This window comes from Aquila chrysaetos, chromosome Z, assembly GCF_900496995.4.
Source record: "Aquila chrysaetos chrysaetos chromosome Z, bAquChr1.4, whole genome shotgun sequence".
Lineage (NCBI taxonomy): Eukaryota > Metazoa > Chordata > Aves > Accipitriformes > Accipitridae > Aquila > Aquila chrysaetos.
Window position 1 is genome coordinate 41,952,648 of NC_044030.1, and position 26,078 is coordinate 41,978,725.

A 26,078-nucleotide genomic window follows, 5' to 3' on the forward strand; every position below is an offset into this window, starting at 1 on the left:
CCACTGAACACTTGAAGACCGACTTTTTTTTCCACAGCATGCTTACAGCCAGGCCACTGATCCCAGCTCAGCATTCTCCATTAGGCAAAGAGGTGCTAACCCAGCCTTGTGCTGCATTAACTCACCTTCCCCAAAATGTGTTCTCAGCTGTGGATCTGGATTTAATTGCCTCGTCAATCAGGTTTAAGCTCAGAGGCAGGACTGGGGAGGTCATTATTTTAAGTTTTTTCACTTGGCAGCTCATGATTGTAATTAATAAAACCAAAAGTGATTGCACTAGACAACCCTCAAGCCAAAAGCCCCACAACTTTCTTCAGCTGGCTAATACAGAGAAGGTCAGTGCTTTGGTAATAAATGGAAGTGTTAACTAGAAAATGTTATTGCCAGAATATGTACTTTTCCAGAAAAAAAAAGAAGCTAGAATACCTGAATCAAACCAATTGCAGATAGCAACATAAAGATTCCTATGAGTAACTTTTAAACTTTGTGGCGTATATAACATTTAAATAGGGGTTCATTCAGAGCTAAATATCAAACCCTAAGCCCCATAGCCTGTCAGCAGAATCCAATGGCTGACTGTAACCTATTCAAACTAACCAAAGTAAAGTTTCCTGAAACAGCTTGCTTTCTTTTAAAGATCTCTAGGAGGAAAGCCAGAATGTTAAACCTGTAAAGCATCACATTCAGTTATCCCATACACTACAGCACTAGCACAACAGAAGAAGCAAACAAGGCACTAGTATCTCAAAGTTTAGGGACAGGCTATTAAACATTCTTTTTAGAAAGTGCTTCCAACAATTATCGACAGTTCACATTTTTAGCTGGCAGTCATCCAGTGATATGGACTGGAATCAACATTTTTAGGGTTGTAACATTTACCAAGTGTTGTCATGTGTTTGTGAAACAATGAGCAGTAAGAAAGCACCTTACACAGACTGCTGACTTCAACTCTTGAAAATAATTTTACATTTAACATTTTAATTCTGAGATTTCCTGTACCCTGCCAGCGACAATTTGTTTAATAGATAAAATAAAGCTATTCTATTCTGAGATAAAAGTTTTATTAGGGTTTATTTTAATAAATCAACTCAATGCAGAAGAACATAAACCAGCCAATATGACACTTATTTTTATAACCAGGAATATAATCTGCAGTTGAGTTAAATCCCTTGTTAGATGACAGTGCAGATCTTTTAATATAATTTGGAAGACTTCGAGGAAGATTCTTCATAAAAACGTACCAGTCTTCAACTCTGTATATACATTACTGTTACTAAATCACATCAAATCAAGGCCAGCAGCAATGCATTTCATCTGTTCTTCAGTGCCTAGATGTAATCTGCACAAAACAAAGCTATACAGCTAGGGAAGAAGGTTGGCATATATTTCCACATTAGAGCTGAGTGGCAAAATACACTGGAATAATTCACTTGGGCTCTTCATGGATCTTTAATCATCTATTCAACTGAAACAAACAAGTGAATTTGCAAGGTGGGTCATTTAATGCTTTGCTTTTGGCCACTTTAAGAGATAAAAAAATAAAAACATTTTTCATATCAAAGAACTGGAAAAGGTCATTGTCCTGGGTTCAGCTGGGATAGAGTTATTTTTTACATGAACCTGGGAGGTGGGGGGGCATAGCCGGGGCAGCTGACCTGAACTAGCCAAGGAGCTATTCCATACCATGTGACATCATGCTCAGTATATAAATGGGGAGCGGGCTGGGGGGAGCTCTCTCGACTTTTGGTGGGGGAAGTGGCAGAGCGTCGGGTTCCGGGTGGTGAGCAGTTGCACCGTGCATCACTCTTTTTGTATACTCTTTCATCAGTACCATTGCTGTTGTTGTAACCTTTTTTTTTGTGTTGTCCCAGTAAATTGCCCTTATCTCAACCCTCGAGGTTCCAGGTTTTTTTTCCTTTTCTCTCCTCCGTCTCCTCCCTATCCCACCGGAGGGGGGTGGGAGGATTGAGCGAGTGGCTGCGTGGTCCTTTGTTACTGGCTGGGCTGAAACCACGACAGTCCTTTTTGGCGCCCAACGTGGGGCACGAAGGGCTGAGATAACGACAGATCTGGCCAGAGTGTGTTGAAACAAATTTGTCACACGCATTTCTTATATTAGATAAATAGAGGTTAGTCACAATGTTGATTCATTTGTTTACATGGTGGTGTTTTGTAAGTTCTTACACGCTCTATGTATTGCCTGTAGTTACGTTTCTCACCTCTGGGAGAGTGATTGGGATTATCATTTTGCTGTACTGGGCAATGTCGACTTGTGAAATGATTACATCACTGGTCATGAGGTTAAGCTGGTATCTGTATGAGGCAGTGATATCATCTCCATACTTCGGGCACCTTCTATCGGATTTTATTGGTAATTACAGCCAATCCATGGGGAAGTTAGGGGGGGATACTTCCCCCCCGTCCGTTCGCCTCCCTTCTCTCCTTCCGACTAATTACAACAGCTTTTGAGAATTTTGAATATCCTTGGGATGCGCAAGCCAGTGTGCTGTTAGTGCTATGCCTCCTGAATATGTTTCAGGTCTTGTTTAGGGCTACAAAAAGGCTCTTTAAGAGTACCACCCAGAGATCTGCCCCAAAGCTGGATATTCATGGGTGGCACGGCATGTGGGAGGATATGGGCAGGTATCTAGAGAACTTCTCACCTCCAGTGGCTTGGAAGTTCACTCCCAAACAACTACAGAACCCTCATGAAGTGGTAGAATATTTGAAAGAAAAATGCTGTGGCTATTCCAAAGACGTACAACTCACTGCACTGTGCTGGGCCCTGGCCAGTATCTACCAAACACTGCTTGATATTAGGCAGCACCCTCAGGGGGAAAATATGGAAAACAGGGCAACAGGCACCGTGGCTGCCCCAACCCCGACAACAGACACCGTGGCTACCCCTACCCCGGTGACAGATACTGCAGCTAAACCAGAGAACCAACCTGTGCCAGTATCAGTTGCCCCTGTATAGAAAAAGAAACACACAAAGAAATCAGTTCGCTCAGTGAGAGATGAAGATGAACCAGGGTCATCGCGAGAACAGGAGGAAGAGGCAGAACCTGAAGTAATTACCCGATCTCTATCCCTGAGTGAGTTGCGTGACATGCGAAAAGATTTTAGCCGCCACCCAGGTGAGCACATTGTTACCTGGCTGCTCCGATGCTGGGATAATGGGGCTAGTAGTGTGGAATTAGAGGGTAAGGAAGCCAAGCAGTTGGGATCTCTGTCTAGGGAAGGGGGCATCGACAAGGTGATTGGAAGAAAAACACAAGTCCTCAGCCTCTGGAGGCGACTTCTGTTAGGTGTAAAGGAAAGATACCCCTTCAAGGATGAAGTTACATGTCACCAAGGCAAGTGGACCACCATGGAGAGAGGTATCCAGTACCTGAGAGAATTAGCCGTGCTGGAGGTGATTTATAACGATCCAGAAAATGCGCAGTCACCCAGAGACCCAGATGAAGTCCAACGCACACAACCGATGTGGCGGAAGTTTCTACGAAGCGCACCACCAACCTATGCCAACTCATTGGCAGTAATGTCCTGGAAAGAAGGCCATGGACAAACGGTGGACGAATTGGCTGTCCAACTCCGGCAATACGAAGGAAGTCTCTCTTCCTCCCTACGGGCCTGTGTCTCGGCTGTAGAGGAATTGTCCCGAGAGTTCCAGCAATTCAAAGTGGATATGTCCTCCTCCCCACCTGTACAGGCCCGCATCACAGCTATTGGGAGTAAGCATTCCTCTGCCCAAGAGAGGAGAGAGCAAGTACACACGATGGGCTAACCTGTGGTTTTACCTGCGTGACCATGGAGAGGACATGAGGAAGTGGGATGGAAAACCTACCTCAGTCCTGGATGCACGGGTATGGGAGTTGTGAGAAAAAGCAACCAGAAAAGAGGATTCTTCTTGGAAAACTGCTGCTCCAGTTTCCCGTGAGCAGGCCCCCAGACGCAGTAGATGGGCTGATCTCATTTCTGATCTTCTTGAAGGGACTTCTGATTCACGTGTGCGAAGAGTGAGTAACGGACATTCTAACCAGGATTAGAGGGGCCCTGCCTCCAGCCAGGTGGAGGAGAGGGACAACCGAGTCTACTGGACAGTGTGCATTCGATGGCCTGGCACATCAGACCCACAGGAATATAAGGCTCTAGTAGACACTGGTGCACAATGCACCCTAATGCCATCAAGTTATAAAGGGGCAGAACCCATCTGTATCTCTGGTGTGACAGGGGGATCCCAAGAGCTCACCGTACTGGAAGCTGAAATGAGTCTAACCGGGAATGAGTGGCATAAACACCCCATTGCAACTGGCCCAGAGGCCCCGTGCATCCTTGGTATAGATTATCTCAGGAGGGGGTATTTCAAGGACCCAAAAGGGTACCGTTGGGCCTTTGGTATAGCTGCATTGGAGACGGAGGAGATTGAACAGCTGTCTACCCTGCCTGGTCTCTCTCAAGACCCTTCGGTTGTGGGGTTGCTGAAGGTTGAAGAACAACAGGTGCCAACTGCTACCACGACGGTGCACCGGCGGCAATATCGCACCAACCGAGATTCCCTGATCCCCATCCATAAGCTGGTTTGCCAATTGGAGAGCCAAGGAGTGATCAGCAAGACTCACTCACCCTTTAATAGTCCCATATGGTCCATGTCCATGAAATCTAATGGGGAATGGAGACTAACAGTAGGTTATCGTGAGCTGAATGAAGTCATGCCACCGCTGAGCGCTGCTGTGCCAGATATGTTAGAGCTTCAATATGAACTGGAATCAAAGGCAGCTAAGTGGTATGCCACAATTGACATTGCTAATGCATTTTTCTCCATCCCTTTGGCAGCGGAGTGCAGGCCACAGTTTGCTTTCACTTGGAGGGGTGTCCAGTACACCTGGAATCGACTGCCCCAGGGGTGGAAACACAGCCCCACTATTTGCCATGGACTGATCCAGGCTGCACTGGAAAAAGGTGAAGCTCCAGAGCACCTGCAATACATTGATGACATCGTCGTATGGGGCAACACGGCAGAAGAAGTTTTTGAGAAAGGAAAGAAAATAATCCAAATCCTTTTGAAGGCTGGTTTTGCCATAAAAGAAAGTAAGGTCAAGGGACCTGCACAGGAGATCCAGTTCTTAGGAGTAAAATGGCAAGACGGGCGTCGTCAGATCCCTATGGATGTGATCAACAAAATAGCAGCTATGTCCCCACCGACTAATAAAAAGGAAACACAGGCTTTCTTAGGTGTTGTGGGCTTTTGGAGAATGCATATTCCAAATTACAGTCAAATTGTAAGTCCTCTCTACCAAGTTACCCGGAAGAAGAATGATTTTAAATGGGGCCCTGAGCAACGACAAGCCTTTGAACAAATTAAGCAGGAGATTGTTCATGCGGTAGCTCTTGGGCCAGTCCGGGCAGGCCAAGATGTTTAAAATGTGCTCTATACTGCAGCCGGGGAGAATGGCCCTACCTGGAGCCTCTGGCAGAAAGCACCTGGGGAGACCCGAGGCCGACCCCTGGGGTTTTGGAGTCGGGGATACAGGGGATCTGAGGCTCGCTATACTCCAACTGAAAAAGAGGTATTGGCAGCATATGAAGGAGTTCGAGCCGCCTCAGAAGTGGTTGGTACTGAAACACAGCTCCTCTTAGCACCCCTACTGCCAGTGCTGGGCTGGATATTCAAAGGGAAAGTCTCCTCTACACATCATGCAACTGATGCCACATGGAGTGAGTGGGCTGCACTGATCACACAACGGGCTCGCACAGGAAACCCCGGTTGCCCAGGAATTTTAGAAGTGATAACAGACTGGCCAGAAGGCAAAGATTTTGAAATGTCACCAGAGGAGGAGGTGACACGGGCTGAAGAGGCCCCGCTGTATAATAAACTGCCAGAAAATGAGAGGCAATATGCCCTGTTCACTGATGGGTCCTGTCGTATTGGGGGAAAACATTGGAGGTGGAAGGCTGCTGTATGGAGTCCTACACGACTAGTTGCAGAAAATGCTGAAGGAGAAGGTGAATCGAGTCAGTTTGCAGAGGTGAAAGCCATCCAGCTAGCGTTAAGACATTGCTGAAAGAGAGAAGTGGCCAGTGCTCTATCTCTATGCTGACTCACAGATGGTGGCAAATGCCCTATGGGGGTGGCTACAGCAATGGAAGAAGAGCAACTGGCAGCGCAGAGGTAAACCCATCTGGGCTGCCGCGCTGTGGCAAGATATTGCTGTTCGGACAGAGAAGCTAGTGGTAAAAGTACGCCACGTAGATGCTCACGTGCCCAAGAGTCAGGCCACTGAAGAACATCAAAACAACCAGCAGGCAGATCAGGCCGCCAAGATTGAAGTGTCTCAGGTGGACCTGGACTGGCAACGTAGGGGTGAGCTATTTATGGCTCAGTGGGCCCATGATACCTCGGGCCATCAGGGAAGAGATGCAACATATAGATGGGCTCGCGATCGAGGGGTGGACTTCACCATGGACACTATCGCACAGGTTATCCATGAATGTGAAACATGTGCTGCAATTAAGCAAGCCAAGCGGCTAAAACCCCTGTCGTATGGAGGGCGATGGCTGAAATATAAACAGTGGGAGGCCTGGCAGATTGACTATATCACACTCCCACGAACCCGCCAAGGCAAGTGCCATGTGCTTACAATGGTGGAAGCAACCACTGGATGGCTGGAAACATATCCTGTGTCCCACGCCACTGCCCAGAACACTATCCTGGGCCTTGAAGAGAAAGTTTTATGGTGACATGGCACCCCAGAAAGAATCGAGTCGGACAACGGGACTCACTTCCGAAACAACCTCATAGACACCTGGGCCAAAGAACATGGCATTGAGTGGGTATATCACATCCCTTATCACGCACCAGCCTCCGGAAAAATCGAACGATACAATGGACTGCTGAAAACTACATTGAGAGCAATGGGGGGTGGAACTTTCAAACATTGGGATACACATTTAACAAAAGCCACCTGGTTAGTTAATACTAGAGGATCTGCCAATCGGGCTGGCCCCGCCCAACCAAGACTGCCACATACTGTAGAAAGGGATAAAGTCCCTGTAGTGCGCATGAGGAGTATGTTAGGAAAGACAGTCTGGGTCAGTCCTCCCTCAAGCAGAGACAAACCCATCCAAGGGGTTGTTTTTGCTCAGGGACCTGGGTACACCTGGTGGGTGATGCAGAAGGATGGGGAAGTTCGATGTGTACCTCAGGGAGATTTGATTTTGGGAGAGAATAGCCAGTGAACTAGGCTGTATGATATTTAACTGCTAAATAACCTGCCAATGTATGTCATTGTATCTATAGTGTCTATATGCCATATCAAGGGTATTACTGTAAGAATTACCCAAATGACTGAAGAATGGACTTTGAAACTGAGCCAAGTGCAACAGTGCTAGAACTTAAACTGGCGCCCAGCAATTTCCTCAAGATCAACATCTTCGACCTGCAGACCAAGGGCGTGGGTTGCACCAAATGTACCAGCCACAAGTTCCAGAGGCAGCATACGACAACCTAACACCTCACACCATCTCTCTTATCCTGAAGAACTGTTACAACAGATGGAGCCCCAAAGTCATGGACTAAATAAAACTGATGGACACATTGGAGGGATAATATATAAGACAAGGAAAGTGGTAGTGGTTGATTGGAAAATGTAAGATCTGGGCATGATGTAGATGGTATAGAATAAGGGGTGGATAATATCCTGGGTTCAGCTGGGATAGAGTTAATTTTTACAGGAACCTGGGAGGTGGGGGGGCATAGCCAGGGCAGCTGACTTGAACTAGCCAAGGAGCTATTCCATACCATGTGACATCATGCTCAGTATATAAATGGGGAGCGGGCTGGGGGGAGGGCTCTCCTGCTCTCTCTCGACTTTCGGTGGGGGAAGTGGCAGAGCGTCGGGTTCCGGGTGGTGAGCAGTTGCACCGTGCATCACTCTTTTTGTATACTCTTTCATTAGTACCATTGCTGTTGTTGTAACCTTTTTTTTGTGTTGTCCCAGTAAACTGCCCTTATCTCAACCCTCGAGGTTCCAGGTTTTTTTTCCTTTTCTCTCCTCCGTCTCCTCCCTATCCCACAGGAGGGGGGTGGGAGGATTGAGCGAGTGGCTGCGTGGTCCTTTGTTACCGGCTGGGCTGAAACCACGACAGTCATCTAAGGCAATAGGTGAGCTATTAAACAAAGTAGCTCAGTATCTGTATTCCACATACCTTATTAGTGACATCCAAATTACAACTTGCTTCACAGAGTGCCATCACAATAGGAACATTCCCATCTTTGCAGGCCACATGCAAGGGAGTGTTACCATGTCTGTCTTGCAAATCTACAGGACATCCTTGACTGATGAGACTTTTAACTACTTCTATTTGACATCTTCTGACAGCAAGGTGTAGGGCTATATGACCATCCTGAAATCACAAGACAACTCGTAAGCAAGATTTAATAATGCTAAAAACCAAAGCATTTTGCAGAGTCACAATCATTTCACTTAACTGGGTGCATCTCCTTGCCTCAAGAATCACAGTGGTTTTAATTTTTGTTTTAAGGGTGGAGGCAGGGAGATGCACAGTATCTGTCTGAACAAATCAGCTATGGGATGAAAGCAAATTTCTATTAAGCTACTGAGCTTTGCAGTGGAATGGATGAAATGCAAATACACATTCTCTACTGATGACTTCCCTAGGAGGTGGAAGAGTGACCAACTAACAACCAGCTGAATATTGTAAACCACCCATGTGTTTACTGACAGAAGTTAGTGATGCAAATGTCATTCAATCTGCTTAGTGATCAGTAACTTCGGAGACAGAGCTTTCTTGCCCTGCGGAACAACTTCAAGAGACAACGTGACTGGTAAAAACAATTTAATTCTTTTAGAAGCAAAAGCATTTTTCTGAACTGGCTTTAATAACTATTTAGTAAATATCAGCAATAAAGGTAGCTAAAAGAACAAGCATACCAAAATTACAAGCAATGAAATGCCAAATTTGTTTGTTGGGATTACACCATGAAAGACAAAAACCAATTCTGAATACAGTTATATTTTTAAATAGTCAGAATTTAGCTTATTGGAAATAGGTGTGATTTAGCCAACCCATAGGAATCAAAGGCAAACAGTAAACCCATCTTTTTTCTCTTAAGTTAATAGTTTGTTGCCAATTACAGAACCCAATGTTCCTGCCATTTTTCACACAGTGTTACTCATAAGGTAGTAATTGATAAGGTGATAATGAATCAGCAAAAACCCAATGGTGGAAAAATAATCAGTGGGCAACTTTAAAGACTACTGCTGTCATCAATAGTCTCTGCATGAACTGCTCAGAAAACCCACATCATTGAAACAATGCTGGCTTGCAGCATTCAAATGAAGCAATTCAGAGACATGGCTCTGACACCTGTGATCTCTGGACGTAATTCCTGACCAAAAGCAACTCAAACTAACCTTGTCTGTTGCACGAAGGTCAGCCCTGTGTTCTGCCAGGCATTCCACAATATCATGGTAACCCCTAGCAGATGCTGTCAGGAGTGGCGTCTCCCCTTCTTTGTTTTTAATGTTCACGTTGCAACCTGCTTCACAGAGTGCTTTGGCAACAGAGTAGTAGCCATGCCAAGCAGCACAATGCAGTGGGGTTTCTTCTTCCTGTCAACATGGGAAATAAAAAAAAAAGCCAACAGAGCTGAACCAAATGCCAGGAGGAACAATACCCCAGCTTAATTTAGAAAGACAGGAAGGTGACATGAAAGAAAAAAGACAGTCTACTAAGTAAGCCCTGTAAAAAGATGTTGTAATTTCTAATGCTGACGTTCTCAAAGGAAGAATAACTCCTGCTGACATACAAAGTGATTATGGTAACACACTAGACTGTCATCATTACCTGGATTCTGAGAGTACGTATTTCTCACCATAAAACTATCTACTGACAACACCTTGCATGTCAGCAATCTTAGTTTAGATGTTTCCATGCTTCTGCAGCTTGGTTCTCTCACTTGAAAACTGATCCTCATTGGTAAGCAACTTCTACATCCTGTGTGCTGAGGGACTAATCCAGTGTTTAAAACAGATGGCTCACCAAGGAGATGAAAATCATAGAACTACGGAAAGGTTTGGGTTGGAAGGGACCTTAAAGATCATCTAGTTCCAAACCCCCTGCCATAGGCAGGGACACCTCCATTAGACCAGGTTGCTCAAAGCCCCATCCTACCTGGCCTTGAACACTTCCAGGGCAGGGGCATCCACAACTTCTCTGGGCAACCTGTTCCAGTGCCTCACCACCCTCACAGTGAAGAACTTCTTCCTTACATCTAATCTAAATCTATCCTCTTTCAGTTTAAAACCATTACCCCTCGTCCTATCACTACAATCCCTGTTAAAGAGTCCCTCCCCATCTTTCCTGTAGGGCCCCCTTTAGGTACTGGAAGGCTGCTATAAGGTGTCCCCAGAACCTTCTCTTCAGGCTGAACAACCCCAACACTCTCAGCCTGACCTCATAGGGAAGGTGCTCCAGCCCCCTGATCATCTTTGTGGCCCTCCTCTGGACCCACTCCAACAGGTTCACGTCCTTCTTACACAGGGGTCCCCTGAGCTGAACCCCAGGTGGGGTCTCATGAGAGCAGAGTATTTGGAGAGAATCACCTCCCTCGACCTGCTGGCCACGCTTCTTTTGATGCAGCCCAGGATGCAACTGGCTTTCTGGGCTGCGAGTGTACATTGCTGGCTCATATTCAGTTTTTCACCCACTAATACCCCCAAGTCCTTCTCTGCAGGGCTGCTCTCAATCCACTCATCACCCAGACTGTATTTATGCTTCGGATTGCCCCAAACCATGTGCAGGACCTTGCACTTGGCCTTGTTGAACTTCATGAGGTTGACATGGGCTCACCTCTCAAGCCTGTCAAGGTCCCTCTGGATGGGTTCCCTTCCCTCCAGCGTGTTGACTGCACCACACAGTTTGGTGTTGCCTGCACCATGCAACTTGGTGTCGTTGGCAAACTTGCTGAGGGTGCACTCAATCCCCCCGTCCATCCACATCACCGACAAAGTTGCTAAGCAGCGCCGGTCCCAATACTGACCCCTGAGGAGCGCCACTTGTCACTGGTCTCCACTTGGACACGGAGCCATTGACCACAACTCTCTGCATGTGACCATCCAGCCAATTCCTTATCCACTGAGTGGTCATCTGTCAAATCCATGTCTCGCCAATTTAAAGGCAAGGATGTCATGCGGGACAGTGGCAAATGCTTTGTCCAAGTCCAGGTAGATGATGTCAGTTGCTCTTCCCTTGTCCACCAACACTGTAAACTTGTTGTAGAAGGCCACCAGATTTGCCAGGCACAATTTGCCCTTAGTGAAGCCATGTTGGCTGTCACCAATCACCTCTTTAGTTTCCATGTGCCTTAGCATAGTTTCCAGGAAGATCTGCTCCATGATCTTGCTCGGCACAGAGGTGAGACTGGCTGGCCTGTAGTTCCCCAGGTCTTCCTTTTTTCCCTTTTTAAAAACAGGGGTTATGTTTCCCCTTTTCCAGTTAGTGGGAACTTCCCCAGACTGCCACAAGTTCTCAAATATGATGGACAGTGGCTTAGCCACTTCATCCGCCAGTTCCCTCAGGACTCGCAGATGCATCTCATCAGGTCCCATGGACTTACGTACCTTCAGGTTCCTTAGATGGTCTCAAACCTCATCTTCTCCTACAGTGGGCAGTTCTTCATTCTCCTAGTCCCTGCCTTTGCCTTTTGTGACTTGGGCGGTGTGGCTGGAGCACTTGCTGGTGAAGACTGAGGCAAAAAATTTGAGTACCTCAGCCTTCTCCATGTCCCAGGTAACCAGGTCTCCCATTTCCTTCCTGAGAGGGCCCACATTTTCCCTGGTCTTCCTTTTGTCACCGATGTACCTATAGAAACTTTTCTTGTTGCCCTTGATGTCCCTGGCCAGATTTAATTCTATCAGGGCTTTAGCTTTCCTAACCCGATCCCTGGCTGCTCGGACAATTTCTCTGTATTCCTCCCAGGCTACCTGTCCTTGCTTCCACCATCTGTAGGCTTCCTTTTTGTGTTTGAGTTTGTCCAGGAGCTCCTTGTTCACCCATGCAGGCCTCCGGGTGTTTTTGGCTGACTTCCCCTTTGTTGGGATGCATTGCTCCTGAACTTGGAGGGGGTGATCCTTGAATATTAACCCTTTCCTGGGCCTTTTTTCCCTCTAGGGCTGTATCCCATAGTACTCTACCAAGCAGATCTCTGAAGAAGCCAAAGTCTGCTCTCCTGAAGTCCAGGGTAGTGAGTTTGCTGTGCACCCTCCTCGCTGTCCTAAGGATCTTGAACTCCACCATTTCATGGTTACTGCAGCCAAGGCTGCCCTTGAGCTTCATATTCCCCACCAGCCCCTTCTTAGTGAGAACAAGGTCCAGCATAGCACCTATCCTTGTTGGCTTCTCCACCACTTGGAGAAGGAAGTTATCATCAACACATTCCAGGAACCTCCTGGATTCCTTATGCCCTGCTGTGTTGTCCCTCCAACAGATATCGGGGTGGTTGAAGTCCCCTATGAGGACCAGGACTTGTGAACATGAGGCTGCTCTGACCTGCCTATAGAGGGCCTCATCTGCTCAGTCTTCCTGGTGAGGTGGCCTGTAGCAGACCCCCCCTATAATGTCACCTGACCCTGCCCTCCCTTTAATCCTGACCTATAAGCTCTCAGTTGCCTCCTCGTCCATCCCCAGGCAGAGCTCCATGCATGCCAGCTGGTCATTGACAAAGAGCAACACCCCCTCCTCATCTCCCCTGCCTGTCTTTCCTAAAAAGTCTGTATCTTTCCATTCCAACACTCCAGTCATAGCAGCCATCCTACCACGTCTCCATGATGCCGACAAGATCAAAGCCCTGCATACGTGTGTATGCCTCTGACCCCTCTTGTTTGCCATGCTATGTGCGTTTGCACAGAGGCATTTAAGTTGGGCCCCTGATGAAGCTGACTTACTGGCTGGAGTGGCTGGAATTCCTTTGTGCTGCTCTCCAGGTGCTCTCCTGCTGACCTGTGATCCCTCTCCAGGTTCTGGGTGTCTATTGCTGGCACTGGCATCAAACTGGTAGGAGTGGGATGGTTCCCCTAGACTTGCAGTTTGAGGCAGATCACTCTGCTTACCATGTTCAAAAGGCACATCCTAATGATTTAGGAGTGTAGGCAGTGACGTGGGTCCTTAGAAACCTGCGTCCTTTAAACGCGCATCACAAGAAGCATTTGAAACTGTAGGCATTTTGAGTTCAGTTGTGACTGAAGTTCTAATTCGCTTTTTGCTTGAACCCAGGAAGCTTCAAAATACTCACCTTCAGTCTCTTCGTACTTCATAACAGTTATGTGGAACATCATTAAGAAACTCAAATGTTTTACAAAAACACGCTATTGAAAGTAGCCCACTGAAAAGCAGGGAGGATTAAAACCCACCAAAAAAGTCATTCTATCAAATTCTAAGAAACAGGATATCCTTTCTGCACCTGGCAAGTATCAATGAGGAGACAATCAGTGCTGATAATAGTATAGGGCTTGGGCTGTATTCAAGGTTTCTGTAAAAATCTGAAGAAACAGTCGAACAGCATGTCCTGTGGTTCCTTGGCCTGCTGCTGCTTAAACAATACAAAGGTAGTCCTAGAGGATGCAGCACCTGGGGAGGCTTATGGAACTCCCCCCCCCCCCCCTTAAATTTGGGTCAAATGGATGTTTTTTTTCTATTAAGCCTTTCCTTTCCTGTTTTCTCCCAAGAGTTCAGAGCTCCAATGAAGCCCTCCTGAGCCCTTCTCTCATTTTCAAAAATGAGTGCTTGACACTTCAGAGAAGTCCCATGATGGCTGAAAACCAAGCTGAAGTCAAGGCAAAAACTAATAAAAAGCTTTAGCTGAACTCACAGAGCGCACACTACTACCCATACCTTTGTGATGTTGAGTTTCTCCAGCTTTAAGCTTTCATTTTTGAGAAAACCTGTGTTTTTTAACAGTGGTTGATTCATGCACACTGTTTTTTGCAGTCTTCATTAAGAGGTATTGAAACCTCCATAATTTTGTTATTTTTTTCAAATTCTAACATGCCAGAGGCTGCAAGGCAAGACTAAGAGTTTTGACCACTTGTACTAAAGCCTTATTTGTTGAAGAAAAACAGACAGTGTCCTTGACTCACCTTGTCTTGAAAGTTTGGATTGGATCCAATGCGACAGAGAAACTGAACCACATCCACATGCCCATACCGAGCTGCAACATGGAGAGCGGTCTCCCCAGACTGCAATTACAAAAGAACATGCCAGTGTAATTTCATATGTCACTCCTAGATATACACCTCCACGTACAGCCTGAATGCCTGTATGCTGTATGGGGTACTCCTCCCTCCCTGTAAGCCAGTGGCACAGCTGTGGTCAGAAGAGATCTCCCGCTTACAAATTGTAGTTGTACGTGACAGACACAGCACCACCTGACAGGTTATTTCTTCAAAGGCGTTCCTTTTTCAGAACTTATTTTCCTACTTAATTTGTTCCAGGTCACAGCCACAATAGGTTTTCTGAGCAATATGAGGAGGCAGCTGTGTGTGCAACTGGTGTTGAAACAGACATCCTATTTCTAATCATACTATTTCCATATGCTTCCCCTTCACCCTGTATACACAAATGTAAGGAACTGGCCTAACACCTTGGTATATCCTGGTGTATTTTGGTCATTACATGTAATTATTTGCAACCTTTTGTTGAAGTCATATGGAAAAGAAATGGTATTCTTATTAAGAGAGTAACCTCTTTCCTAGTAGCCCCATCAGGAGTTGAACACTAATTTTGCTAATGTGCCTTGCCTTGCACTAGTTCCCTCAACAAAGCAAACTGTGTTTCACAAGTATAATTGCCTCTGTACTGGAGCTTTGGCTAGTATGAAAACATCACTACGGTGTAAGATTTTAACAGCAACTACTTTCTAGGGCAAATGTGCTCAAGTAAAACTGCTGGAGACAAGGTAAGTGCTCATCAGCTATAAACTGTTAGACTTCATTATGCTCAACTTAGTAACAGTCAAATTTACTTGTCAGACAAAAGTGATTTTAAATCAAGAGGAATGAAAAACAGAATCACGATTTTACCCCGAGTTCCAATGAGAAATTTAGTCTTGAAGCAAAAAATTAATTTAGGTTTGTACTTGCCCACCTACCCACCATGTACTCACCACATTTAATATGCATGCTTCGTTAACATTTGTCAGGAAAATAATCAGTACATCCAGCTACTTTAAAACTGTGTTATCACAGCCCTATATGTCAGCTTATAAAACCACACTAAAAAAGCCAGTCACATTCTTGGAATTATGGCACAGCTGAAAATCTTTCCAATTGAAAGACACCTCTCTCTGCTAGGATGAAGTTACAAAAAAAGGTTGTCTGCATGAAAAAGAAGAATTTTTTTCTTACCTTATCCTTAACATCCAAAGGACATTTATTATCATTGAGAAATTTCAGTGTTTCTACATGACCATGCCGAGAAGCCCAATAGATTGCATTAGATCCAGCCTGTCAAAAATATTCGATTACAGAAGTTATCAATCAATTTAAAATCCTAATTCTAGATTTTCACCTGAGGTATACATGCACTTAGTTGTACACAGATACATTGAACAGCTATTCAAGCTTATATGAACACATTTACTTTAAAATAAAACAACTTAGAATTGGTTCAACAACCCCACATACCAACGACAACAAAAACCCCTCTATGCAAGGATGATTAACAGGATCACTCACGGTTTGCAAGGATAATCCTCTTCCCCCTTCTAAGGGAGTTTTTGGAAAGAACAGTTATGAGATAAAAACCTTCCTGCTGCTTACCTTACCATCCATTAGATAAAGAAGCAGACAGTGCTTCAAGTTTGCTTTAAATGAATTCCAGATTGTTACAACACATTTTGAAAAAACCTTGTTGCAAAGCATACCCTCCATCACATACAAGTTTTAGTTGTGATATTCCCCATCACTAAAATGTGCATTTATCATGACATATTAAACAAAGTTCACCACTATGTTTTAGGGCAATCACTAATTTGAACTAATTGAGGCAATTTTGTAAGCATGAACTACATTTTAAGATTAGTATAATTCAAATTACTTCAGCTAATAAAGTGATCAAAATCAGAGGATATGCACTAGTAACAAATGACATTATTACAAATTTGCTTTTATCTTTTTGCTGTGGAAGACAGAAACAGACTCTACAGCCCAGATTTTCTCCTTTCCAATACAACTTGGTCTGAACTGCTTGTCCTCTGCCAACTGGACTGAAAAACTTAAACAGAACAATGACAAAGCAGAACCCTGACCTTATCTTGAACATCAATACGGGATCCACGCTTTAAAAGCAACTGCAGCATCTGAATGTTTCCACAGCCAGCAGCAATCAGTAGTGGAGGTGTTCCATGCTAACAACAAAATACAAGCAAGAACGATATATTTAATTTTTGAAGGGTTAAGAAAAGAGAGTGGAATAGAAGGCAGGCATTGAATGGTATCTCTGGATTTCCAGTTTCAAATTAAGTCTTCAGGGAATCCTGTATAGAAAATAATTTGTCCCTTTGTCCAAAGAAATTTATTGCACAGCAATCTTCTATTTTTTTTGGATGAATTCACATTTACTAAATGATACACCACACATTAAAGGCATGCTTTTCAAATTAGGAATATTAGTGCTAAGCTCTCATTAGCCCAGTCTGGCAAGGATGTTCCCATTTGCAAATTCTTTAATATCTACATTTTAAACTAGATTACCTAAGGTGTTTGCCACACCACCTCAAAGACATAAGCCACGAGCAACGTATGGGAAAGTTAAATGGGACTGCACCATTAAAACAAAAAATACAGTGACTTCTTGAAATGTTCAAGGCCCCATCACAGTAAAGTAACTGACGCTTTACTTTATAGTGCTCTTCATGCATATTTCTCAAAGTACTTTAGAATGAAGGTCAGTATAAGCATTCAAAAAAGAGAAAATTAGAGCAGAGATCCAAGGCTAAACAGCAGAGCCAGCAACAGAACTTTGGTCTCTTTGTCTCAGTTCCAATACTCCTGTTAGTACAGCAGCAGCACACTGAAATACTGTAGTCGGCAAGTAATTTCATTTCTGAAAATGAATGACACCATCTAACATTATGTTCACATAACCAGTCTCTGCAGTATAACACTTTTGTTTCTAACAGTGCTTTGCAAAGCCAGTTTTGGCAGCCTGGTTATTCCTACATATTCTGCCATCCTCATCTGCCACAAGAAACAACAACTGCAAACAAAAGCAAAGGCTGATATCTCATATACCACAGCTCTTGACAATAGATTTGATTAAAACTTTCTCAAAGACCTAGGCAAAAAAAACCATTTTGGGCTCCATTTTCAGGTAGTTTGGGAAGACTGAACACAGAACACATTAAAATTCCTCCTAAAGAAAGGCAGAATTATTTCCCATCCACTTGTCTTTTGCTTTTCATTTCAGGTGTTACACTTCTATTTTACAACCATGTTGCTCTATTCAACAGGGTGATAGCTAGTCCCCCACGCACCGCAACACAGACCCACACTACCTTGTTGGGTTGATTGACATCGTAATTTGTCAGAGATCCCAGAAGGTGCTGTAATCCAGGAACATTGTCATCATTGATGGCATGAATAATAGCTTTCATCACAAAAGAATCTTCCTCATCCTTGTAATTAAGTAAGAAGGAAAATTGTTAGCTTCAAGGAAAAAATCCCTACCTCAACAGCTGCCAAGACATCTAAAAAAATCTTAAAAAGTAATATTTTCAAAGTCTTTTAGAGTGCTTCAGCTGCAAGTTGTAATCCTTCGTGAAGCATATGGCTAACATGCATGCATGTTATTTGAAAACCCACACCAAAAACGCCCACACTTTTTCTAGTACAATATGCTTCCCTCTTCTTCACATATGAACCCATTACTCATTGAGATTCCAAACAGGTTTCTTTTATTAGGTGTATTTTCCTTTTCCTCCTAGGACTTTCAATAGATGCAATACTTGCATGCAATGAAACTAATTCCATGCATACATGTGAACATTTAAAAACCCAAGAGGTACACAAATACAAACCGGAGTATCACATTTTGCACCATCCAGGAATATGACACGGGAGAGGTACTTTGGACCAAGCTTTCATCTATTCACATGGACCAGTTAAAAATCTAAAACATAAGTAATAAGCCTAGATACCTCTGCAGGTGTAACTTTATTTTTTTCCCATGCACTAAAATGTCACAAGAACTGAAATTCACTGAGCCCAATATTTGGATCATTCTTGCCTCCTCTCTCTTGAGGTTTCAGATATTTTAGAACACTAACATAAGGCTACAATCCTTTCTGCTACAACACAGGTGTGAAATGCTGATCCAGTGTTAAAAGGCATACTGACAGCTGAGGTGGGGGAGGCAGGGAAAGGAGGGCAAGACCGAGAGAACAAGGAGCATGGAAGCAGAAAGATAAGAGGAAGAAAAGTGGAAGCAAGAGTGTGGAGTTGCACAGGAGGGACACAGGGAAAGTAATATGGATAAAAAGGGCTTTGCAGAATTTTTGAAGTTTGATCCTATTAATGCACAAAAAAGATGAGGTTACCCAGCTCTAAACATATTAACATACATACTTTGCTGATAACAGGGAATTTGTGAAGCATGTGTTAAAACCTGGAGAGTAAGCTAAGTAAGAATGCTTTTGGATTTACAAGCATTTGTAATTACAAAGCATACAGCAATTGCTCCTGACTACTTAGCTCCAGTACACATATATAATACCACAAACTGAATACTGGCCAACTTTAAAATTTCCTCCTTAAATAAATTCTTGTTGTGATACTGCTGTCTAGCATTCACTGGATCTAAGAGGGTCTCAATGTTTTTGAATATTCTGTTAAAAAAAATGCAATATTATTTTACTCTACACAGTGCCATGAAAAAATCAGATGCAACTTTTTCACATTGCAATTGCTATGGTACAAAAAATCCCCCCGAATCAAACTTCAAAACCAAGATAGATGAATTTCTGGCACTAGCTATCAGCCTCACCATGGTAATTAATAAATTAAATTTCAATGTTTGTGTCACGCAGCAGATCAGACTATGGATAACTGACCTCTGTAGCCTTAAAATCTATTTCTTCCTACATATGAGATTAATTAATTATGCACATTTTCAATAGCCCAATGCTTTTGTCAGAATTATTTCAGATGTAATAAAGCATTCTAAAAATGTAAGTACACACTTACCAGAGTATCATCACTCCTAGCAACACTCATGTTACTTCTGGACAAGAAAGATCTTGATAATCTTTGGCACAAGGATATTAAGCGCACTGATTGCTTTTTAAAAATAAGAAGAAAAAAGCTATATGTAAAAAAAGAATCAAAACAGAACACTTGTGATAAGATGCTACTGCAGAGATTTTAAAGGAATACTGTCGTACTAACAAAACAAACTGAAGTTTGACTTCAACACCCCCCATCTCCTTTTTATACTGTACTGGAACCTTCAATTTCTTTTGACATTTATAATCCAAATAGGCTATTCATATGCACTAAGAAAAGCTACAGGATTTTTTTGGATTGCTATTATTTCACCAAGCTGTTCAAATACAAAGCAAAACAGATTTGTGTTACATCCTCTTGTTCACATTGAAAACATTTAAATGTACATATTTTAAAGTATGTATACACAGAAAACCTAAACTGAGTGCAAATTAGCTGACGGCACTCCTTTAAACGTCATATTACAGAACAGTTTATGATATTCCTAGACCCACCATTTCACTCTAAGGCAGCGGAATAGTACTTAAATTTATAAATACCATAGAAGTTCACCTATCACAGACACTAAATTGTGGCAAAAAAAAATGTACTGCACAGCTGAATATTTTGTGCCTTTGGTCCATATCTTAGCAAAATCATCCTATTTCTTGGCCTCTGTGACAACGAATAAAACTTGTTTTCTAATAATAGCGACCTCTGTTGTCTCATGTTTCATTTCTCCTCATGATAAACAGATTTCTTGTACAACAGTCCTCCTCTTGCTTAGTATCAGTGTGAATTTCCCAATGCGCACGCTGAAGGAGGAGGGATAACTGTCTTGATGAACTGCTCCTTGCACAGATTAATGCTTTCAGCTAATACCTTGCCCCAATTCTGGAAAGATTAAGTGATACCAACCTTCTAAACAGGTTGGCAATCTCAGACCAAAAATCCTTTGCAAAAGAGACTAGTTTTTCCTTCCTCTGTTAAGTGTTGGTGTAACTACCGGAATAATTAGTTCTGTGAGGCCTGCTTAAGGGATGTTTGATTTACTGGGATTACTGTCACAAAACATGTACCTATACTTTGAAGTGCCTTTTCTCTGAAAAAAGTACCAAGACAGGTTATGACAGCATACAGCTTGATGCATAAAACAATCCACACACAAGCATTTTTATGCAGATCATTAACAAAGAAGTCATCTCCCATACCACCATACTCAAGCACCTAATTTATTCCAACTGACAGAGGAGTAGGTTTCTTCTTCCTTCTCCACTCCTAATGACACTGATGTTTCCCTGGAGCAGGTAATGTTACTGTATTTGTATGTCACCAACATTTTGAAGATTTATTGAATGACTCACTTTCCATTTTCGTCGTGCTGCAAACTTTTTGAATTTCTCCATATTCACTGCAGATGCTTTTCTACTAAGTGCTTGCTGGGTGTCTTTAGGCTATTCACAAAAGAAAAATAAAGTTGTTGTAAAATATCCCTCAATTACAACTAGAACTTTCATAAAGCACCTTCCTGTATGTAAGACACTGTCCTTCAATGATGATTTCCACTTACGTTATAATAATACTGTAATTATACTGTAATAATAAAATAACTGTAAGCACGTAATTTTAACATCCACAGCCTAGTGGGGCATGCAGATGGAACTTCTTGAGAAAATGCCCTGAAGGAAATCCAGACCTAAGAATATTTCATGCAATACTAAAATTTGCTTTTTCATTTTAAACAAAAAAGCCAACAGAACATTCAACTTTATCCTTCACCTCCCTCTGTGACAGAGGCATCGGTTATCATCTCCTAGATACATCTTGTCTTCTGGGAAGGTTTCCAGGCTGATTTTAAATGCAGACAAACTTTGTTCCAGTCTCAGTGTCATCAGCTGGATGCTGCTGGGACCCCAGAAAAATCACATCCCAACTATCTGTGCAGCAAGCTCTAAGGCTGCACACTTTCAACCTTCTCATAGGCTAATACTAAGCACCAGTTACCAGTGCAGTATACCAAATTTTGCATTATATGATCCCATACTTTTAAGTCATTATTATGGAGAAATGCAGGTAAAAGTAGTGATGGCAAGGGGGAAAAGAGGGTATGACCAGTGGGGTGGGGGGAGAATGCCTGGAAAGTTAAGATATAAAGGAACATAACAGGGTACAAAACAACATGCCTTGCTGGAGGAGTGAAGACCTTGGTCCCTGAGAGACAAACTTGGACAGTGCTTGCTTCAGTGGTTTAAAAGATCATTTCAACATGTTCAACATGTTTCAACTGTTTAAGATTACCCCACCAAAAAGTCAGCAAAACAAAGTCAAATTTGTAGTTTGGTGTATTGGTGTAGAAATGTCTGCCCTAGGATGCTGAACTATGAACTGGGGCAGCTGTGGCACGGATATTCTGCTAATTGGTCCTCTGGGAAGTGGAATGGGATCTAATACCCACTGTGCATCCCCAAAACCTGGGAAATCAATGGCACTGAAGAGGTTTACTACTTACTATCAGAATGCGATATGGAATTTAAAAAATTAAATGGCAGGTATTACTGCACACATTAAGAAGAATGATAGGTCCCGTTTCCTCCCTCTCAAGCTAGTAGCACCACAACAGCTTGATCCAAACCAAACACTGTGGAACACTGAAAGAAGTGGACCACCACCCCACATTAACTGCTTTCTTCAGTCTAAAGAGGAAGGACAGAAGAGAGATTACCCTTTTTTGCCCGATTGACATAAGGAGATTGGAATATGAAAAATGTGAGAGGAAACTGGACTGGATTCAGAGAATGTATTTCTTTCTTTGTGCAATGCTCCCTGAAGACTAGTTTCTCTGCCTGAGCATGATTTTAATCTCAATAGTGGGCTACTTCCCCATTGCTAACTTACATAGAGGGTATGTTAATGAAGTCTACATTCTGCATGTATTAGTTTTCATAGAGACAGCTTTCCAAAACAGTAAGTTATAATAAACGATTATGCCAATTGTCCTTGTTAAGGAACTTGAAAAGTGACGGCAAAGTATGAAATGAAGAATGATTAAAAACAGGCAGAGAATGAATTACACGCTAACCTTGATCCAAGGATGCAGCAAACTATCTTGAATAGTCATTCTCTTCCTTTAATAGAATAAAAGAGAACTGTTTCAGACAGTAAAAAATACATACTACTACATGTTTATTAAACTAACATCTCAAAACATCATGTAATTTGAAATACTAGACATAGGCTGCAACAGCGCGTACACACGAGAAACAACTCACTTTGGATCCTTCACTAGAAGTCTTCGTATAAAATCTTTAGCTAGGGCACTGGTATTACTGAAGAACTCTTCTTCAAATTCATAATTCACAGCAGACACATTTGCTAATGTTTCCTGTTTGGTTTCTCCAAGAAATGGTGATGCACCACTTAGACTGCAAGAAAGACAGAACATTCCTCTCCTTACACGTTGTAACATTGATGTTTCAACCCTCTGAGATCAAATAACAGCAGAAAGTGAACATTTTTCTTTTCTGCTTTAAGATTGCAAATGTACTTTCAGGAAGATGTGATTTAGCAGGGCAAAATCCTTTGCTGTAATTTCAGAGAATATTGATTAAGATAAAGCTGCTGTGGAAAATCACCTACAGATTTGAAGACAGCTTCCCATGCTCAGTGCTGACTAATGGACATTCTTTCAATAATTATACTATTGCTTTTATGATCATTCAACTTGAATCATGTTGTGCAATCAGAATGGTTTGACTTGTACAAACACCACCAAAACCCCAGAGGATAGAATCAGAATTAAAAAAACAGCATTTGCGAGAACCACCCATAGATTTTGGTACTTACAGAATATAAGTTATTACACCAATACTCCTGGAGTGAAGGGGGGGGATGGGGGGCAGGGGAAAGGATGAGGGAGAGGGGAGAGAAACAGATGGAGGGAGAGAGAGGAGAGAAAAAAAAAAGGTTAGAACATAAGAATAATCATGAGAGATTTACTTCAAGTAAGATCCAATAACTTACCACATATCTGCTTCAAGACCAAGAGGCTCATAATTTACTATTTCAGGAGCTAAAGGAGAAAGCAGGAAGATCAGTACCTAGTCAAAGAACAGATCTATGTCACTCTGAGCCTATATATGTCAGAGATAGTAAGTTAAGAAGCTGTTAGATAAAAACACCTTAATGCAAGTCTAAGATGAAACTGAACTGCTTATTTAAATTTCAAAATGTTATGAATTACACACAAATTACATAATCTGTAACTCATGCAAACCAAGCTAAGCCACATACACTGTTTCACAGAATGAGAAGGAATAGTTTGAACAAACAACAGTTTTCTTACCAACAAACTCTGGTGTTCCAAAGATATTTTTGAATTCATTTCCAAAGTCAATTTTGTGCGCTAAACCAAAGTCAATAATCTTGATTCGAGGCTTTGGCACATTTCTGTCCAACAACATTATGTTTTCAGGCTTTGCAAAGGAAGAAAGGGGAGAGAAAAGAGATTATACATGGGTACAAAATGTCTTGACACATATCAGCATTCTTCAGCACTGAATGCTTCTCTCTACCTTCTTCAGCCTCGTGAACTGTGTCTTCAGCAGAAAAATACTGTCTTTTCCTATTACAATCTAACATATGCTAAAAATTAACGACAGTAAGTTAGGATTTCATGTTGATGACAGAGGGCTATGATTTCCACAGGGCCAAGATTTTACCTCTTGTAGATACAACAGTTGCAGTTTTCAGGTGGACTGACCCTAAGTGAAACACACTGTTTTCAGTGAAGATCACAGCCCCTGTGCTATGGCCATTTGAACAGTGCTGGGAGCTTTCAAGAAACAAAGTCCTATAAACTAGTATTTGGGCTTGGTTAACACTACTCCCTGAAAGAGGTTTCTTTCACACTGCACAAGCAATCAGGGAGGTATATCTTGTTGCCTTTGGATGTCCAAGAGAAACTTCTGGAGTGGTCCAGCTCCCAGATTTTAAGGCTCAACATACTTACAAAAAAGGATAAAGAGCAGGTTCTCATGTCTTCTCTAGCTCTATTTTAAAATATAGACTTTGGTTTATTTTGAAATAAAGATTCACAAAACCAGAAAAAAGTTAGAAGATAAAATGTCAAGATTATCATCGAAGGAGCCTGCTTCTACACTCCATTACTTTAACTAGCATACAGAACTGGCTACTTAGTCTCCATATCCTGTCACCTCCATAAGCTGGTGTGCTCTGAAGAGTTCCTGGAGCTACATCCATCCTGTTCGCATTGTTAAGGACTTCTGGAGTCATTAAGGACAGCTCTTCATTATCACCATTCTTTTACCTCTCTTCCTCAATTACAGGGACTGATACGTGCAAAAGTAATTTTCTTCCTTCCCTTCCTACATTTGTATTGCATACTTTTATTGTTCTGCATAGTTTAATTCTTGCTGCATACTTTAATTCACATATTCTTGGTATGCGGTGTAAGGATGCTTTTGTTTTAGTACAAGCATGTTGGCAAAAATTTACATTTCATATTGTAAGAAATGTATTTCTTACTGGATTCACAATTCTTTTTTCTTGCTGACTGTCATACAAAGACCAAATATATTACTGCAGGTAATGAGGATGAGACTGGAAAAGGTGTGCTTACCCTGAAAACCATTCCCTTCCCTATCTCATCCCCAGAACACACCACCCCTTTCAGAACTGCATTGCAATGTAACGATTATGCCTCCTTTTCCTATTACAGACATAGCTGCCAACGTCAGCAGACTTCAGGGAATGTTCAGCTGCCTACCTCTGAAAAAAATCTTACAGAGGAAAACATTCTGAAATTGAAACTTTAAAAAAGCAATAACTGAGTTTAGATACAAAAGCTCTCTTTTCATTACCAAAAGGATGCAATTAACAGTTTTTCTAAAAACAAACAAAAAAAAAAGAAGAGGAAATTATCTGCCCTGTCTGCTCCACAAGAATCTTTGTACTTAACTCTGTACTGTTTCAATTTAGTACCTATAAATAATGCTCATTTGAACATAAAATGTATACAACAGCAAAAAAAAAAAAGTTGGAGAAAAGGCATCCTGTTCAGAATGTTTCATCCAGATCCCATCTGCATTCCGTAAAATCATAATCATAATTTTTATTTCAAGATTGCTTCCTCAGAATGGTTTAATTTCATCGGAAGTTGCCATTTTTCATGAAGAATCTTACACTAAAAACAGATGGGACCTATTTACGGTTCAGTAATTTCTTTTCAATGGCTGAGCTTTCCCCTATCTAGATAAGCTAGCAAAACAAAACTATGGCCAAGATCTGCAGGATAGCAGATTTGTGGCTGGTGTTAACAAAGGACTTTAATGGATGTTGCTTACAGTTGTCGAAGTTTTTATGCGCTCAACACACCTTAAGATCAAAGTGGGCAATTTGCAGAGAGTGGAGATACTGAACACCATTAAGTATCTGCTTGAGAAATTCAGTGGCTTCCTCCTCCGTGAGAGATTCTTTCTCAGCTAAGAAGTCGAAGAGCTCTCCACCTGCAACACTTGGAGAGCAGAAACAGAGTTACTGACACGCTCGCTTGAACAAACAAGTTCCTTTTAGCATAGCTATTCTCAAACCAGCCTTGAAAAGGATCCAGACGCTTTAAAGGTTGTCAGTATCAAAAAAGAAGATGAAAATTACTTAAATTCAATACCCAAAATAGTTAGCAACTACCCCTCCTCCCCCTGAAAAGATTACAATAAAAAGAGTCTTATTTTCAAACAAAAAAAAGGTTTGAAAAACCCAACAAGCATGGTTGGCTGTATC

At 42.4% G+C, this 26,078-nt stretch overlaps 1 protein-coding gene across 3 annotated transcripts in view; it reads right to left on the reverse strand.

Annotated features, from left to right (window-relative positions):
• DAPK1 (death associated protein kinase 1) overlaps nucleotides 1-26,078 on the reverse strand; it is a 100,069-nt gene that overhangs the window by 21,480 nt on the left and 52,511 nt on the right. For 2 of the 3 annotated variants that reach the window (XM_030004262.2, XM_041120823.1), the window contains 14 exons: nucleotides 25,674-25,812; nucleotides 23,623-23,752; nucleotides 23,301-23,349; nucleotides 23,124-23,150; nucleotides 22,550-22,702; nucleotides 22,360-22,405; nucleotides 20,645-20,734; nucleotides 19,263-19,355; nucleotides 17,576-17,695; nucleotides 16,328-16,426; nucleotides 15,426-15,524; nucleotides 14,160-14,258; nucleotides 9,438-9,635; nucleotides 8,209-8,406 (listed from right to left, as the gene is read on the reverse strand). In XM_030004262.2, the coding sequence (XP_029860122.1) occupies nucleotides 8,209-8,406; nucleotides 9,438-9,635; nucleotides 14,160-14,258; nucleotides 15,426-15,524; nucleotides 16,328-16,426; nucleotides 17,576-17,695; nucleotides 19,263-19,355; nucleotides 20,645-20,734; nucleotides 22,360-22,405; nucleotides 22,550-22,702; nucleotides 23,124-23,150; nucleotides 23,301-23,349; nucleotides 23,623-23,752; nucleotides 25,674-25,812 (1,540 nt within the window). The remainder of the gene's footprint in view (nucleotides 1-8,208; nucleotides 8,407-9,437; nucleotides 9,636-14,159; nucleotides 14,259-15,425; nucleotides 15,525-16,327; nucleotides 16,427-17,575; nucleotides 17,696-19,262; nucleotides 19,356-20,644; nucleotides 20,735-22,359; nucleotides 22,406-22,549; nucleotides 22,703-23,123; nucleotides 23,151-23,300; nucleotides 23,350-23,622; nucleotides 23,753-25,673; nucleotides 25,813-26,078) is intronic. The other variant, XM_041120822.1, reaches the window with a different exon arrangement.